General features: G+C 35.7%; 1 protein-coding gene across 3 annotated transcripts in view; it reads left to right on the forward strand.

Moving 5' to 3' along the window:
• Positions 1-18,767, forward strand: part of CCDC125 (coiled-coil domain containing 125) — a 53,665-nt gene that overhangs the window by 16,573 nt on the left and 18,325 nt on the right. For all 3 annotated transcript variants that reach the window (XM_069085014.1, XM_069085016.1, XM_069085015.1), the window contains exons 3-8: positions 4,716-4,777; positions 5,516-5,602; positions 6,651-6,728; positions 7,436-7,521; positions 9,056-9,138; positions 17,194-17,306. In XM_069085014.1, coding sequence (XP_068941115.1) covers positions 4,716-4,777; positions 5,516-5,602; positions 6,651-6,728; positions 7,436-7,521; positions 9,056-9,138; positions 17,194-17,306 — 509 coding nt within the window. The remainder of the gene's footprint in view (positions 1-4,715; positions 4,778-5,515; positions 5,603-6,650; positions 6,729-7,435; positions 7,522-9,055; positions 9,139-17,193; positions 17,307-18,767) is intronic.

Here is an 18,767-nt window from a genome sequence, read left to right on the forward strand (position 1 = left end):
TTGTTCCTGGGGAGACAAAGCTTAGCGAGGTCACAAGATACATTGCCAGTCTCTTCATTAATTCATTCTCTGTCTGCAGAACAGTCCTAGGACCCCTGAAAACATTAGCAAAACCCTCTTCCAGGATTTCTGTAAACATACAACAAGAAAATCCTTCTTCAGGGCTTCTGAACCAACAGCCAGGTTCCAAAACTTCTGCAACAACAGCACTGTCCTTCACCAGTGGACAAATCTGGCAAAACAACATCAAAACAGACAGACAAAGTACCAGCATAACAGCCATGTCTCCTCAGTCCTAGGCAGCTCTGGGTGGCAGCTCTCAAAAGTCCTGGGCAATTCAAAGTGGCCCTCAGCAATCCTCTCAGTCTCTCTCTGCTTCCAAAAGGGTGCTGCTTTCAAAAAGTTCATCTGCCTCTCTCTTGTGTCTCTCCAAATCTACTGTCACCAGCTCCTCTCAGTTCAGCCCTCTCTTTTCACATCAATAAATCCATCCCACAAGTGGGATTAACAAGCTCTGGGTTTTAACACAATCAAACCAAAAACCAAGCCAATACAGGGGGATCTTTATATTCCATTACTATTACACCATGGCGTTGATCATTTGCATTTCTCTCTCTCTCTCTCTCTCTCTCTTTTTTTTTTTTTGGAGAGTTTTTCATATCCTTTGGCCACTTATCTAATATGGAATCCTTTGCTCTTTTTTTCTGCCACTTCACAATAGTCAGCTTGGAAGGAGAAGTGGATGTCACAGAACTGAGACTCATTGTTATCTTTCTTGGGTCACTGTGGCTAAAAATTTCATCTTCTGGACAACCTATTGGGGATGATCCTACTACTTAGCTAGACTTGTCATCGTGTGTAGAACTCAGGCTCTCTGGTGTAAAATCAACTAAGGCTTATATTTTACTGACTAGCTTTCTATGTCCCAGAATCACCTCCATGCTAAACAAAGCACTGAAGTATGAATTTTCTAGATAATATAAAGAGATCTCACACTAATAATGATAACTCACATTTACGTAGTACTTCTGATGAGGATGCTATGTATGTGACTTTAGGCAAATTAAATAACTTATTTGGCCCTTGTTGTCATTGAGTCATTTCAGTCCTGTCTGACTCTTCATGACCCCATCTGGGGTTTTCTTGGCAAAGATACTAGAGTGGTTTGCCATTTCCTTCTTCAGCTCATTTTACAGATGAGGAAACTGAAGCAAACAGGGTTAAGAGACTTACCCAGGGTCATACAGCTATTACGTTCTGAGGTCAGATTTGAACTCAGGAAGATGAACCTTCCTGATTTCAGGTCTAGTACTCTACCCACTGCCACCTAGCTGCTCCTAGGACCAACTATTTGGCCCTAGTTTCTCCATGTGTAGAATGGACAGTTGATATGGTTAAGTTCTTATGTCCCTTTCTATACCAACCTCTAATATTCTAATAATAATGTTTCTTTTAGAACCATTTATTTGTCTTTTGCCAGAGATGTAAATCTGAGGACTTGGATTAGATGCTATTTCTTTAAGGTTTTTTCTAGCTCTAAATTCTATGATTAGTGTGACAGCACTGTCATTTTTAAACTTGTGACCCATCAGCTCTGCCACTGTGACTTTGAGATATTCTGTTGGGTTAATCCATTCTTGAAATCCTATCGCAAATGATCAAAGATTATGAAGTTTTCAGAAGTCATGCAAATGACGCATGTGAAAAAATGTTATAAATCACTAATAATGAGAGAGATGCAAACTTTAACAACTCAGATTTCATCCCACAGTAAAGATGATAAAAAGATGGAAAAAGTCAACAGTGGAGAGACAGGCAAACCAATCCACTTGTGTTGATGGAGCTATGAATTGCTACAATCACTCTGGGAAACAATTTGGAACAAATTGTTTACGCCCTTTGACTCAGGAATGCCATTGCTAGGCATGTACCTGAGGAAGTAAAAAACAGAAAAGTATTGTATAAAGTTCCCAAATACTCATAGCAGTGCTTTTTGAGTAGCATAAAATGAAACAAAGTGGATTATTTGAGGAATGTCTGGGTGAATGAACTGTGGGCTACAAATATAATGGGATAGTTTTATACTGAAAGAAATGACATATGAAGATATTCAAAAAACATGTAAAGATCTATGAATTTTATATAGAGAAAAGTAAGAGTAACTGAGAATAATAAAGCCAAAAACGTAAGAAGAACTAAGAAGAGTAAGGGCAAAAATGAACACGGTGAGATAAAGGAAAATAACAGTAAAAAATAAAAACTGAAATGCAATGACCGATCTTGTTGGGAAGAGACTGAGAGAAGAGGTGAGCTACTGCTAGGAAATTTTTCTGTAGTTAGACAGGGTCATGAATCTGTTTTGCTTTAATGATACTTTTTTTTTTAATGTAATAATGTTTATTTTGCTTCAAAGACATTTCAGCATTCTAAACATACAAAAACAAACAAACCCCCAAAGATTCCAAATTATGTTTAAGAACAAACTTTGTTGTTTTTTTTTTCCCCCATGCATCACTGCCCTGGCTTTCTGTTTGACTGCTACAAGGCAGAACTCCACAGTTTCAATTTAAAACTACTGCACTTCAACTAAAAAGAAAACCAAAAATCCAGACACTTTTCTCATGCCAACTGACCTCCCCCTCCCTCCCTGTGACACCTAAGAATGGAAGCTGGGTGCTATTTCACTATATAAACAAAAAGACAACTTTTAAACTAAATGGACACCCACTGCAGTGTATCTGCAATCTACCCTCACAGTATAGGCTTTGGGTTGCAGCCGTCTAGGAAAGGCAGATGAGCCTCATGCCCCCTCCAAGCCTGTACCCCAAGAATCTGTCTAGGGTTGTGGGGTTTTTTGTTGTTTTTACAAACTATAGATATGTATAATTTATAACCCAGAATTTTCTAGTCAATAACCATATGGTTAAATACCACCTTACAAATTTTAAAAAATGCCTTAAAACATTTGTAAATGCTTTTGTTTTACACCAACAACAAAAGTGCACAGAGTGAGGAGAACACGAGAATGAATGCCTTTTCATTTTAAAAAATGTTTGGAATTATGTACAACTTTGATACAGTTTCTGGGTGCTCGGAGATAGCCATAGCCACTTCATGTAAATCAGTTACAATGTCTATCTAAAAGCACTTTTGAGAAGCTATGTGATCATAAGCCAATTAAGCCTAATGAGGGCAATCGACACCATGTTTAAAGGTGTTTCCCCTACTCTGTGGTATTCACATGGAGACAGAATATGGTACAGTTTCATTCATCATCTTCTTCATCCTCCTCATCTTCCTCCTCTAACTTTTTCTGGGCAGCTTTAGCCTCCCCTTTTCCCCCATCAAACTTCTCTTTTGATTTCTAATCTGCGACATCCTCGTATTTCTCCTTCAGTTTGGCTGCCTTATAATTATAAGGTGGCTTTTTTTTTTCTTTTTGGAGGTTAAGTGCAATTGGGGTTAAGTGACTTGCCCGAGGTCACATGGCTAGTTTTTGTGTTAAGTGTCTGAGGCCGCATTTGAACTCAGGTCCTCCTGACTCCAGGGCTGGTGATCTATTCACTGCACCACCTAGCTGCCCCTTATAAGGTTGCTTTTTATTGTCACTCAGATTGTTCCATATTTCGCCAAGCTTCTTTGCCACATCCCCAGTAGATATGCCAGGGTTTGTAGACTTGATCTTGGGGACAAAATTCTGAACAGAACATAAAGAAGCCAGACAGTGGCTGTTTAGGTACATTAGGATCCTTCTTTTTTTTTGCCACCCTTCACTGGTCCATGGTCTTTCATTTCTATATCATATAGTGCCTTGTCAACTTTGGCCATCTTGTCAGACTTGGATTTCTTATTCCCCAACATAGTCTTCTACCTCTCAGAACACTTTTTAGAAAACTCTGCAAAGTTAACAGGAACCTCTGGATTCTTCTTCTTATGCTCTTCCTGGCAAGTTTGCACAAAAAAGGCATAAGCAGACATTTTGCCCTTCGTTTCTTGTGGTTAGCTATGGTGAACTGTATTTTTTACTAGTCCATGGTACTCCTTACTTAAAAGGGAGAATTCTAATGGGAGGTGGTTATTGAGAAATAGTGATGATATGTAAAAAAAAAAAAGAGAAAAGAAAGAAAGAAATAATATCTTCATAGAATCTCAGGTTAAAAACCATGATGTAAATTGGTTAATGTTCAAAGTAGCAATGAAGAAAAAAGCAATATTAGTAATTTGTTACCAATGGCAATACCCTCTTTTTATTTAACCTCTCTCAAGATACTTTTTTTTTTTTTAAGCAATTGGGGTTAAGTGACTTGCTCAAGGTTACACCGCCAATTATTTCTGGGTGTGGTGCTGAGTATCTGAGCCCAGGATTCAATCCAGGTCATCCTGACACTGGAGCCGGTGCTCTTACTTGCTGAGCCACCTGGTCTCCCCCTCCCTCAAGATACTTTAACAATTTCTCCTTCTTAAATGCTCGCTTGAAGATTGATCATTTGTGTTTTTCTATGTCATTGTCTTGTTAACAAAAATAAGAACTGTGTGATTCTTACCTCACTTTTATTCACATACGGCTAATCTTTAGAAATTCTATACAAAATGGAGTACAGTTTCAGAAAGGGAAGAAGTGACTGAAGTTGTAAATTAATTTTGTATATAAGAAAAAGGGTATATTTATCTACTTAAATGTTAGAAGTACTAAATTAATGCATTTAATTCCATAGATTTTACTGATTCAGAATTATCAAATGAAGAATTAAGGCGACAGCTTCATGATGTTTTGCAGGTAGGTTCTTTGATCTTTGCTAATGTGAAAACTGTACTTGAATCCAAAATAGAGCTTTAAGTAATATTAAAGTTATATGGAAGACAAATGTTTAAATTTTCTATTTGTCGCTAAGTCACAGCATGTTCCTTTTTTCAAGCTGAGTCATTGCCCTTCATCTTCACTCCCATTGTCTCTCAAAGGAATTATGGATAATGAATGAACCCTTCAAACTTCCTCTTCCATAGGTCTCTCTTTTGAGATTATAGCCATGCATATGTCCCTCCCCTCTTTCCTCCAGTCTCCTTGCTTTCCTTGAATGTGTAGTATTGAGTAGCCTGCCCTTGAATACAGAAGAGCAAAGAGTAGTTCGGTAGGATGGAAATGAGCCTTTTCACAAGAGCTGACTTCTGCTGAGAGGGAGGTTTGGAGTGAGAAGATTGAATGTGAGCAAGTAGGTATGAAGCTGTGTTTGTAACTTTGTACATTAATGTTAAGTAATTACTGAGTTTTGTCTGCCCTGGAATGCCCTGAAATGATCTAATGAAGCAAGAGCAAAGTCTTCAAAATTCTAATCATGTTGATTATTTGATTTGCAATGGGACATTCCATTTTTAACCTATAGGTCATTTATTTATTCAACACACTGCTCTGAGGTAATAAATAAATATAAGGTAATTGAATTTATGTTTTACAGATGGGAGTCTGGAGGAGGGAAGGAAGCCTAGCTTTACTTTTTCTGCACTTTTCCTTGTTTAGGAAGTAGAGGTTCTACGAATTGAGCTTGAAGCATCACAAAGACAACTTGAGGGGAAAAGGGAAGCACTGAAAATTCTCCAAAGCATGGTAAAAAAAAAAAAACTGATGAAAAAAATAGTTGTAACCATGTACATATATCTTTAAGTGGTATGGGTTCCAATTTTTAATGTTGACCAAGAATCTAGATTTTTTTAATCCTGTCTCTGCTTTTTGCTGACCGGTTATTTTTTTTTTTTAAAGCTTTTGATTTATTCACCTCCTCAGCTGCATCATTCTCAATCACTACAAGTTGACTAAGTATAAAATTATTCAGCTATTAATGATATGAATTTATAGAAATCTTCTTTCTCCCAAATGAACTTTGGTCTTTTGTTTTCCTTTAAGGAACTGCTAATAGAATGAGATACAGAATTTGATATGGAAGTGGGAGGTTATTTTGTTCTTTAAAAATTAGTTTCTTTTTATTTTGAACAAACTAAATAAAATAAGCATTTTCATATACATAGTAGAACAGAAAAAAGTGGCTTGTAGGTGAAACTAGGATCTCTTTTATGTACAATTTGCTTTCCTTTTTAATTGTATGCTATGTGGCTATAAAATATATGATAAATTCATTCTGTATCTTTCAAAGTTCTCCTGTTTGTGATTTTTCTCTTCTGGACTTCCTTCTGTTTAGATGGAAGTTTTTTTTAACATGGTAGAAGTAGTAGGGAGGCCATCCAGAAATTTTTGGTTGGGAGCTCAAAATTCCTAGCTAAGTCACTATGTTGATGATAGATGATATAATACTTCTCTTTTTAGCTATTGAAGATGAAATATATTTTACTAGAAAAGATCTTTGTCACATAGACATTTGAGAGTTGTCTAATGTGCCCTTTAGCCTTTGCCCCAAATTAGCAAATTTCTAAGTTAGTATTAAAACAGTATATTATAGAATATGGTGCCAGAGCTGTTTTATAATTTATTATTTCAGTTGTTTCAGCATTAACCATTATTTAATTTTCTATTTTACTTTTAAGTCAAATTTATATTCTCTTCTATACTATGATAATTAAACAAAAAAACCTTCACTATACATATAAGAATGATTACTGGTGAGCTTTAAATGAATATATTTAAACTTTGTTTTGGTTAGGCAATATTTGGTAAAGCTACTAGCCATACCAAAGAAATACTTCAAAAATCAGAAGAACAGAAGAAATCTTTGGAAAAGGTAAGAGCAGCTTTCAGAGTAGATCTGTATGATGCAGATAACTTTCAAACTAAAGTCTACATTTATTACTTTCAGTTTTTGAGGGCCCAGGTTATAAGGCCTTCATTTTCCTATTTCTTGTTCCTTTCTCTTTCCCAGTTTTGCATTTTGCTGAATAATTGTTTTAATGGAGCTTACTGTATTCTGACTTGTATTATATTTATTTGTCTATTTGTCTAATATATTCTTCTAGATTAACATGACTAGATTTGAAATTAAACTGGTATTTGGTGAAAATCTGGTGTAAGTAACTTGGTTGCTATCTTTAGGACTGACTTGACAATTAGGTGACACAGTCCAGGAGTTTTGTACTTTTACTGGATTTGTTCTCCACCTCTGTGCTAGAGAGGTTGTATTGTCATTGAAATCAAGAGGTAAAAAAGCAAAACATATGAAAGTGACTGTCAGCAACTCCATATGCTCATCCCTGGAGTTCATATGGTACAAACTACCTGGCAAGTGTATATTTATGTGAGAAATTACTGAGAGGAATGTTTTATGTGTCAACTTTAAAGGTATAATTGTGACTAACAAGATGTCTCAGTAATACTGTGAATATTTATCTTGTAATCAACTGTTTAACTAGTTATTTCCATTAGATTAGAATGGGTTTTTGATTAGTCAGTCATTCACTGTCATGAGACATGTATTTTTTTTTCTTTATATAGGAAATAAATGCCCTGCAGTGGGAAATTGAATTTGATCATGATAGATTTAAAACTGTAGAAGAATCTTGGGCCCAAAAATATGACAGGTTTGTATGTGGTAGTAGTACATTTTTTTTCTTTTCAAATCAAATAAATCTTCAAAATGAGTATAATTTAACTATGTCTTCCCTTTCATATTTTAATCCTAAACATGGCTGAGTAAAAATTATGTGCTCTCTTACCACTAATTCCATGTTTCCCATCATGTTAGTATTTTTTCATATTTAAATTTTACTTCTATGAAAGTACTTTTTCTAAGTAATAAATTTTTCTCCTTTTTTTCTTTCACTAACACACAGCATCTTTGTTAAATATGCTCTCATAATGGTAGGGGTGTTGTCAAAGTATTAATAAATTCACTCATTTGATTGCTTATCTATCTACCTGCCTATTTCCTTGTTTTGGGCAGTATAGGCAGGCCCTGTCTGGGAAACCATGAAATTGACATACCTAACTCATGTCTGATAACTATGTGCTGAGTTAATAGTGGAAAGTGTATTAATTTGCTTTGTATTGGTAGAGGGAGCATGTTTTACTGAATTGCTAAAATTTCTTAAGCAATAGTAAAGACTGTTGGACTGAAGATGGTAGGACAATACTGAAGCGAGCACCTAGAATTTTTGTATGACTAAACCACTATTTTGATATCTATTTTAAGTTATAAGTTCTATAAGTTTTTAATGATCTAATGAAATTTAAAACCTCTTTGTCCTTCAGCTTTTTTCCTCCATGCCTTTTTTCCCCACTTAAGAGTATTTTATTTTTTCTGATTATATATAAAGATAGTTTTCAACCTCCCTTTCTTTAAATAAATGGTTCTCAGTAACCCAAGAAACCTTGGAATGAGTATTCCAACTTTTTTTTCAATTAGAGGTGATTCACTAGGATATTTACCTAGTATAAAGTGCTAGTCTTGGAGTTATGAAGACATGAGTTTGAATACTGCCTTTCACACTTACCAGCTATGTGATGTTGGGCAGGTCACTTGCCCTCTCTCCTCAATTTCCTCATTTGTAAAATGGGGATAATAATAGCACCTACCTCACAAGATTGTTGTTGTTTTTTATAATATTTTAATTAATAATAAATAAAATAAAAATAATAAAATAATAAATTATTTTATATAAAATAATGTTTTTACAAAACATTATTTAAATTCTAGCTATTATTATTATCTCTTAAAAGAAAAAAAAAGAAATAAGATGATGTTCCTTATCTGTGTACTTCTTTTAAGATAGTGCTAGGCATATGATTGATGTGCAAATGCCTATTAGATTGAATTGAAACCACAGCAAAAAGTATAAAATGGGTCTGTATGGGAAACTCAGAAATGCTTCTGCAGAGAATTATTACTTGAATAAAGCAATTTACATAAGTTCAGAGGAAAGGGAACACTTTAAAATGACCACATTTCATTAAATCGTCTTTATCTGTGTTGCTCATAATTTAGAAATTATGTACTATTTAAAAATAAGAAAAACTAGTTTTTGTATTCTAATGATCATGATGACAGTATTTTAACTCAGTTAAAAGAATGGCATCATCAGTCATAATTTATAAGACAAATTTTTTTTCCTTTAGAATATACTGTGAAAATTCAATCCTTAAGGAAACTTTGAAATTAAGAACAGAAGAACTTAAAAGGCTTAAGTCTGAAAATGCAAGTGAGTAAAAACATTTTTTGGAGGATTCTTTGTTATAAATATTGATTTAGTGAAAATTATGAACAGCTATGCATTTAGAAGAAATCCATTAGTGAAAGCTATGTTTTATGATTTTTGCCAGAACCACACATATTCCTGATCTTGTCAGCATATAATTATTTGATATACTGGGAGACCAAAAAACCCAATGGTGAATTTAATTATTTATTTCTTGAAATCTAATATTGAGGTTAGAAGAATTGAATATCTTTAAAATTTAGGATGAATGACAATGTGATTTTATAATAAAGGTCAAATCCCATATCACAAATTATCATTACAACAAAAATCCTTGTGTAACAAAAAAAATTTCAAACAGCCAGCAGTCTGCTTATTTCAAGCAATAGGGAGGCAACATGGTGCAGAGTGAAGATTCTTGGAATTAGAATCAGAAGTTCTGAGTTCAAATCTTAACTCTGCCCCTTATTATCTTTGGCTAATTATTTAACCTCTCTAGGCCTCTGTTTCTTCATCTGTAAAATGAGAAGTTTGAATAAGATGACCTTTAAGATCTTGACCAGCTCTAAAACTCTTACATTTATGATTCAATAAGTATTACAACAAAATTCTATTATAATAAAGGATTTGGATGCTAAGTTAGAGTCCTCTGTAATAGAATTTAATGTTTGTAGCAACCTTTAATAGCTTAAAACAACACTGAGACTTTTGGGACACCCTTTGGGACACCCTTTACATGTCATAATTCTCTATCCTGAAATTACTCATTTATTTATGTGAAATATGTAAATATTGTAAAATATTAAATGAATTTCCCCAAATGGAGGGCTACCTAATGTGTTGGGAACCCTTAAGTTTTCTTGACAATTGCATGAATTCCAATGAAGCATGTGAACTCTCTGTTGGTTATTCCTCAAGTTCTCTACATGACCAGCTCCTTCATTTCTTCGGAGTATACATTTTTCTAATGACACCCTTTACACTGTTTTTCAAGTGCAATTCTTGGTTTCTTATGTTTTCCGGGCTGCTCACACCCAACACTCCATTGCCCTTTGATTGACACTCAATTTCATTTCTTTGGAGACTGGTTTTTCATGACTTGTGGCCAAAACAATGCCAGGAGACTATTGATCTTAGGGTCATTAAAAGTATTATGTAGTTTCCCAAAGATAATTCAGCCTGCTCACCTCTTCCTGTTCAAATCAATGTCTATTTGTTCTAATCCTGCCTCAGACACTTACTAGCTAAATGACCCTGGGCAAGTCATCTAACCTCTTGCCTCCATTTCTTCCTCTGTAAAAGGAGGATAATAATAGCATTGTTGTGAGGATGAAATGAAATAATTTTTTGTGAGGTACTTTGCTAACCTTAAAGTACTGTATAAATGCTAGCTGTTATTATTATTATTACTATAGGCAGTGTTTGCTCATGATACATATATGTATCTATATGTAGTATCTTTGTGTGTGTGTGTGTGTGTACATGACAACGCCATTTGCCTCAATTTCCTCACTTGTCAAATGAGTTGGAGAAGGAAATGGAAAACCACTCCAATATCTTTGCCAAGAAAACCCCAAATAAGGTCACAAAGAGTTGGACATGACTCAAAAACGACTGAACAAATGTACTTGTATATCCACTCCCATGCCCTCCCCAAAATACCATACATTCATAAGCACACAGACACACATGTACACACATATATGCATATACACATGCATATATACATGTCACATATCATGCAAACATATGTATGTGTGTAAACACACAATACACTTATGGACCAGCTTTCTGATTTGTCTACCCAGTGGCATATTGGCCAATAAACATTCTTCATGAATGTTGTTCTTTCTGTATGGTAGGTAGACTGATTTGAGCAATTGTGGAGCTTATTTCAGAGTCTCTGTCACAGGACCTGAAACAATCAATAAAATATCACCCATGACAAAAGAACATTTGAGGTGTGGCTTGGTTCAGTGGATAGGGAGCAGACCTCAGAGTCAGGTTCAAGTCCTGTCATTGACACATCCTGGTCATGTGACTCCAGGTAAAAATACGTAAGTCCCAGACAACTTTCTAAAACTGATTAGAAAAAAAAATTACATAAAAGTTTCTAATATGAAATTGTAGAGGAATTTTTCTTATCAGGAGTTTACCATCCCACTGAAATCACAGGTAAGGACCAAAATAACACACACACACAGCATCTGGAGGGCCCCACCACATATAGGGAATCCTTTGATTATGATTCTATTCTGGCTATCTTCCAGGATGATGACAAGCCCCATTGTAAAGCATGTGTTTTTCTAATTTATGCCTTGTTAGATATAACTGATCAGAGTACATGGATCAGAATCCTGTTATATTCTTCAAGAAATCTTGTGTGATTTTGACATTTGCATGGGAGACACCTTGTTGAATGAAAACCTTTAGGGTGATGGTTTGGAAACCATGCTTTTAAAAAACAAATAATTAATTTACAATAAAGCACAATGGGATCTTGATTCTTGAGAATTTTCAGTCACTTGGACTATAAAGATGAAGATGGATGTAAAATATTGTTTGTGAAAGTTTGCCTGTTCTTTTCTTATGATTTTGGTGTATATGTAGATTGTTCTAATTTTTTTTTTAGAGATGGGAAAGTGGGCATGTGGAGCAGTAATTATTGGTATTCTCTTTTTTCTTTTTCGTTTTTTAGAGGGGGTAAGGCAAGGCAATTGGGGTTAAGTGACTTGCCCAAGGTCACGCAGCTAGTAAGTGTTCAAGTGTCTGAGGCTGCATTTGAACTCAGGTCCTCCTGACTCCAGGGCCAGTGCTCTATTCAGTGTATCACCTAGCCACCCCTAAAAATTATTTTAAATCCTTCTCCATTTTTATCCTGTTGACTTTGAGATTACTTTTCATAGTTGGAGTCAATCACCAGGCTATCTGTGTATAAATTTGTTTTTCCTCCTCTGCTTCTCACTGTTTTATGAAGCAGTTCTACTTATAATCTTCTGCCATCCTTCTCTGTAAGATCTACTAAAGAGGTTCTGTTCTAGACCAGGGTTGTTCTTGGCTTCCATGTTTCTCTGCTTAGCAAAGAGATCAAGTGTTGCTGGCTGGAGTGCTTTCTAGATTCTTTTGTTGTCCTTGTTAGACAATTAATTTACATCAGTTAAACTTCCTTAGGAAATGATCTATTAGCGTTTATTCCCTCTCCATTTCCCATTTTGGCATCAATAACATTGAAATTTATGTGTTTGAAGTTGTTTTTAGTTGCACACTATATATTTTTCTTGCTTTCCTTCTAGTTTTGTATTTTCTTCATCTTTGTTTTGACAAGTTGATGCTCTGACTATACATTGATAACTGATTTGAGAATGAATGAATTTCACATTTAAAATAATTTATTTTCTGTCTGTCAAAATAAAATGTTTCATTTTTTTGTTACATTATTTGTTGCTCACCATGTCCTATGCCTCACCAATTCCTTTCTTAAAGAAATCATGAATATTTTGTATAGTCTGAGGGCCTTTGGCTTCTCATTTCTTATTCATAAACAATTATTATTAAACATATTTTGCACTGTTCTTACCTGTTTTCCTTGTTGAATTCAAATAACCTCATGTTAAAGTAGATTCTGATTTAATTTTTAGGGTCTTACCAAGTTCATAGAATTTCCCTGTGTCCTTATTCCTTTGTGACAGATTTTTGTACATAAGCTATAGCTTTCACAGTTGTCTTCCTGCACACAATTATCATGAGTACTGCAACATGAGATGACTAAATGTCCCATGAAGTGTTTCTTGTTGCCTTTGGATGCGTGATAAAACCAGCTCTGCCAACTTCCTAATTGGCGTCTCCAAGGAGTAACTGTGAACCAGCCTTCCATTTAGCAGCAACTTCCTTTTTATCATCTGGCTTCATTTATAGCAGGGAACATCAAGATTAATATGATTCAGTTCCTCTGCTAGTACATTCCCTATTTAGTCATTGGTCAAGGAGCTCACATCTCATATTTTAAATACCAATAACCAATTTAACTTTTTTTATGAGAGTCTAAAAACACGTGATTCTTTGTATTCTGTGTCCTTTTTTTTCCTGCTGCTATCATTACAATAAACAGTAGGGGGGATGCCCAGGACTGAGGCCTGTTTTGTACTTTTCTTTGCACCCTAGATTGTCATGGCCAAAAAATTTTTCACCAAGGGACCAGAAAGGTGTTGAGCCTTTCTCTGGTGAAGTAGGCTGGTTTTGGAAAAACAGACTTTTTCTCTTGATGTGACCATATTTGAAACCTTTCCAAGATGACAGAGACTTTTCTCTTTGAATGAATCAATTAAATCAATTGATTGATTGAGTCAACCAATCAAATCAATCAATTAAACAAATAGTTATTAAGCTCATGAGTCAGAGCCATTGCATGATGGATGTGTCTCAGTAGGCCTTAGGATTTGTGTATGTGTGTGTACCAAGATATGTGTCTTTGACCAGAGATGTTGAACTTTTGGCCCACAAGCAACCTGCAAAACTCTCTGGTGTGGCCAGAATCAGATTAAAATCTAAATTGGGAGATGTTTAACAAACGAAATAGAAATACAGTAAAACCTAGAAAATGTTAATTTTTGGTTTTCTAAGTCAAAATATGATCTACAGGGATCTGTTCATATTTGAGTTTGATACTACACTCTTAGAAACTCCAGATAGACATAGATAGATAGATAGATAGATAGATAGATAGATAGATAGATAGATAGATAGATAGATAGACAGATACTTTCTAGGTAGAAATTCATGAGAAAATGTGGAGGTTTCATCTATTTAAAATGCTCCAGTGGGTCCGTGATCTTATTCCCTGTGATGCAGGTCACAGCCCTTCTATTCCAGGTCTTTCTGTGTGATTCTTTTTTTTTTTTTACTTAAAATTTTTTTAAATTTATTTTATTTTTAATTTATGGAATAAAACAAGCATTTCCATAACATGCTATAATAAAATGATGATTGCAAATGAAACTGCAAATCTATTATCTACAACTTCCTATTTTTAAAAAATACATAATAGTTTTCATGTAAATTTCTTTTTTTTCCTGTCTCTCTACACACCCCTCCCCCCATCATTAAACAAATATGTATATTTATATAAAACCATTCTATACATACTTATATTTATTAGTTCTTTCTCTGGATGCAGATAGCCTATTCCTTCATATGTCCTTTTATAGTTAAGTTTGCTCAGAGTTGTCCTTAAAAACAGCATTGCTATTATCACATAAATTCCTGTGTAATTCTTGTCCATATCCTTCCTCCCAGAGGAGGCACCTGTTGTGCTGGGGATATTTCCTCTATTTCTCTTGACGTTGTGAGGACAGCAGTGGAACACTTGGACTATAGAGTGTTTATTCTTTGTTCTCAACAAATGACTGGCCCTCATTATTTTCCACTTATACATTTCTTTGATGACACTCTTTACCCTTTCTTCTTTTCCAATTTGTAATTGCTTGTGACTGTTGCACTGCAGCCTGCTCACGTCCACTATGCTCCTCTCTACTTTGCCCTTTGGGTGATCCTTATGTTCAATTTTTGGAGATTGTGGTCTCCCATTGATTTTCAAGAATAAAATATCACCAGAATAGTATTAGAGAATAATGCTGGAGTTTTAAAAAACAGGCCTTTGTTTCAGAAGAATTAGAACTTGGCACTTTCCCAAAGGAAATCCAGCCTGTTCACTTCTACCTGTTCAATTCTGAACCCCACTCATTGTCCCTTTGCAGAATCTGTCAGACACGTGCCCTGATGTATGAATTTTCTCGTTATCCATTCCATAGTCTGGATGGTAGTAGGCATTCTGCATTCACTGCAGGGTGGTCATGGTGGCGGCTGTTTTCTAAGCTTTGTTTTTTCCTGCATGGATAGCTAAGCCATCTTTTGGGTGATCACGAATCCCATTCAGGAGGTACTGCCATCAGTAAAGGACCACAAGAGAAAATAAGGTTGTAGCCATATATAGTTAAATCTGTTAAGTCCCAGTAAATTACTAGGTTGAAAGAAGAAAGAAAAGCATCTTAGTCACAAGTTCTTAACATCGAGTTCTTGGACTCCTATGCAGTCTGTGGATAGATTTTAGGGAGTCTGTGAACTTGCATGTGAAAAATTACATTCTTGTTTCAGTATAATTGGTTTCCCCTTTAAATTAATGTATTTTATGTATTTAAAAACATTATTCTTAGAAGGAGTTTGTAGGCTTCACCAGACTACTAAAGGTCCATGACACAAAAAAAGGTTAGGTATCACTGACCTAAATCAAGGGAAGGTATTGAGAAAGGAAATATTTCAGAGTAGTTTTTTTCACATTAAAATTCTCTTCTATTTATAAATCACATAATTAAATTATTCCTAGGTGCCTCAAGGTGAGCTCTGCTCTCACAGGTAGTGTCTAAATTACAGTTTGGAGTGAGGTGGAGAAAATTTTCTCGAGTTAAAATAGTTCTAGGGACCCATTTTCAATACAGAAACTTCTACCTTGAAAAATAAACCACTTTCTTTAAGTCTTCTGCCACCCAGCAGGGAAATTTCCACTTTCATCCATGTGGTTTATAAAAAAAATGTAACCGATAGAAAAGTATAAACGAGGCTGGCTCAGTAGACAATTTGCCCCCCATATTATGTGTCTTAAGATTCTGTCATTGGATAAGTATCATAGTTGTCAAAATCTCTGGTGAATTGCCCCCAGTCATGTAAAATTCTGTGTTTTGAGGGTTTTTACCTGAAAAATTGGAATAATTTCCATTAGTGAGTTAATTCTACAGTTGAGTAGTTAGGACGCATCCATATTGTTAATAGCAAGAATAATGTGCATTTATTTAGTGCTCTATGCTTTATAAGACCCTTTCACATCTCACCTCTCATTTAGTCCCCACTACAATACTTAGTAATGAGGTTGGTTTTCTGCATAATGCCAACTTCACTTGTTTTCCACATACAATCAACCTCCAAAGCATCTCCATTTTGTCAATCACATTGCTCATAACTGTTCTATCACCTTCCATTCCCACTGTCACTATCCTAGGCCCTCATTCTTGCTCTGGGCTATTGCTATATATGCCTGTGGTTGCCTTTGCCTCCCATATAGTCTCCTTCCCCATAGTCCATCCTACATTCTGCCTCCACAATAATGATCCTAAAGCACTCATGTCACTTTCTGGCTCAAACAACCTTTAATGACTCCCTGTTACCTATTAGAATAAAATCCATGGTATATAAGGTTGTCCTTCCATTCTCTGACCTAAAACCACCTTTCTAGACTCCTGTCCCCTCACTCTCTTTTTGCAGTATTATGCTCTAGTTGAACAGGACTGTTCACCATCCCTTGAGCATGACCCATCCTGCTTTCTTGCCTCTGTGCCTGGTTCATCTTCTTCTCTTGCCTGAGATTCCCTTCCCCCATCCCCACCATAATTTCTACGTGTTATAATCCTTCTTGGCATTCAATACATGACTTCAACACCACCTACTGCATTAATCTTTCCCTGATTCTCCTAGTCAGAAGTTCTCTCTCCCTCTTCTTCACTTTCATACCATTCTTTTTTCCTCTCCTCTAGTACTTAAAAATTATATTATAGCTCATTATGCCTTGCTCAGTTCTATAACTAGACTGCAAGGTCCCTATGGACAGGGTGAGATCCTGTTTTGATGATCTTTTTTTTTTTAAATCTCTGACAACAAGAACAGCACAGTAATCATTCAATAAAACTTTGTTGACTTGAATAATACTTTAGAGCAAGGGTAGGGAACCTGTAGGCTCAAGACTACTTGTGGCTCTCTAGGTCTTTGGGTGTGGCCTGTTGGCTGAGTTCTAGTTTTACTGAACACATCATTTTATTAAGAGGATTTGTTCTGTGAAGTTTGGATTCAGTCAAAAGGTGAAGCCAAGGACATAGAAGGCCACAGGGGGCCTCAAGGCCCGCGGTTCCCCATTCCTGCCTTAGAGTATTCACATGACCTCTAAAGCAGTGACCGTGGCTTGTGGTGTGACCTCGGCATGGCTGTCTCATTTGTCTTACTTGTTCTCTTCCCTAGCTTTGAATCAGCAGTGTCTGGAGTCTGTTGCAATGCTTGATATAAAACAGCAGAAGCTTGTTCAGGAAAGCATGTGTCTTACAGGTGACTCCACAGAGGTTACAGGTCTGGAAGTAAGTGTATAAGAATTCTGGGCAGCATGGGATATGGGGAAGAGAAAGGAAAAACTTCCTCTTTCTCTTTTATTTCCTTTAGACTTCAAGTGCAGTGGCACAACATGACTAATATGGAAATATGTTTTGCATGACTTCCCATGTATAACCTACATCAAATTGCTTGCCTTTTCAATGAGGGGGAGGGAAGAAAGGGAGGGAAATAATTTGGAATTCAAAATTTTTAAAAAATGCTAAAAATTGTTTTTATGTGTAATTGGGGGGAAGTAATGTAATAAATAAATGTTAAAAATAAATGAAGTGCAGTGGCAGTCTCTGGTTTCTCACATCACCAGTTGCATTCTGAATAGTTCTTGCTTGCCTGTCATTATTTGCAAACCCTTTCCTTAGTTAGGTTGTGAGCTCCTTGAAAGCAGAGACTGTTTTTCCCTTTCTTTGTATCCCCATCACTTAATTCAGTTTCTGGCACATATTAGGTACTTAATACATCCTTCTTGACTTGACTTTAGTCTCTTCATGCCTGGGACAGAGAGCAACCTTGCTTACATTGGGCAAACATTTCCTGCTTCTGTGATTCTGTTGCTATGTTACAGTCTTCTAATGGTTGTTACATACAGCACCATGATTTGAAGTGTCAGGCCTACTCACAAAATCCAGGACAAAAATTAATTCTATATATAATATAATGTGAATTCTTAAAAAAAAATTTTTGTTTTTTATTTTATTTTTTTCCATTTACATGTAAAGATAGTTTTCAATATTCACTTTTATAAGATTTTGAGTTCCAAATTTTTTTATCCATCTCTCCCTCTCTTCCCCTTTCCTCAAAATGGCAAGCAATCTGATATAGTATAGTCATATTAAAATATTTCCACATATAATGTGGAAATTCTTTTTCTTTTTTTTGGAGGGCAGTTGGGGTTAAGTGACTTGCCCAAGGTCACATGGCTAGTTTTTTGTGTGTGTTAAGTGTCTGAGTCCGAATTTGAACTCAGGTCCTCCTGACTCCAGGCCTGGTGCTCTATTCACTGCACCACCTAGCCTCCCCTATAATGTGAATTCTTAAGAAAAGTTGAGTGTGCTTTGTAGTGTAGAATTATTGTTTTTTTTTTCTTTTTAAGCAATTGGGGTTAAGTAACTTGCTCAAGGTTACATGGCCAGTTATTTCTGGGTGTGGTGCTGAGTATCTGAGCCCGGATTTGATCCAGGTCATCCCGACACTGGGGGCTGGTGCTCTTACTCGCTGAGCCACCTGGCTGCCCCTAGAGTTATTGTTAAGAAAGCTAGAAGGACAATGAGATTCTGAAATGTCTACCTATCTGTCTATTTTTCTGTCCATACATATACACACACAGACACACATTGCCTTGTCAATGAGGGGGGAGGAGAGGAAGGAGGAGGCAATTTAAAATTCAAAATTCAAAACACACACATATGTGTATGTATAAAAACGCATATATG

This window comes from Petaurus breviceps, unplaced genomic scaffold (genome assembly GCF_028583685.1).
Source record: "Petaurus breviceps papuanus isolate PSGF00001 unplaced genomic scaffold, PetGlider_PUasm1.0 175, whole genome shotgun sequence".
Taxonomy (NCBI): domain Eukaryota; kingdom Metazoa; phylum Chordata; class Mammalia; order Diprotodontia; family Petauridae; genus Petaurus; species Petaurus breviceps.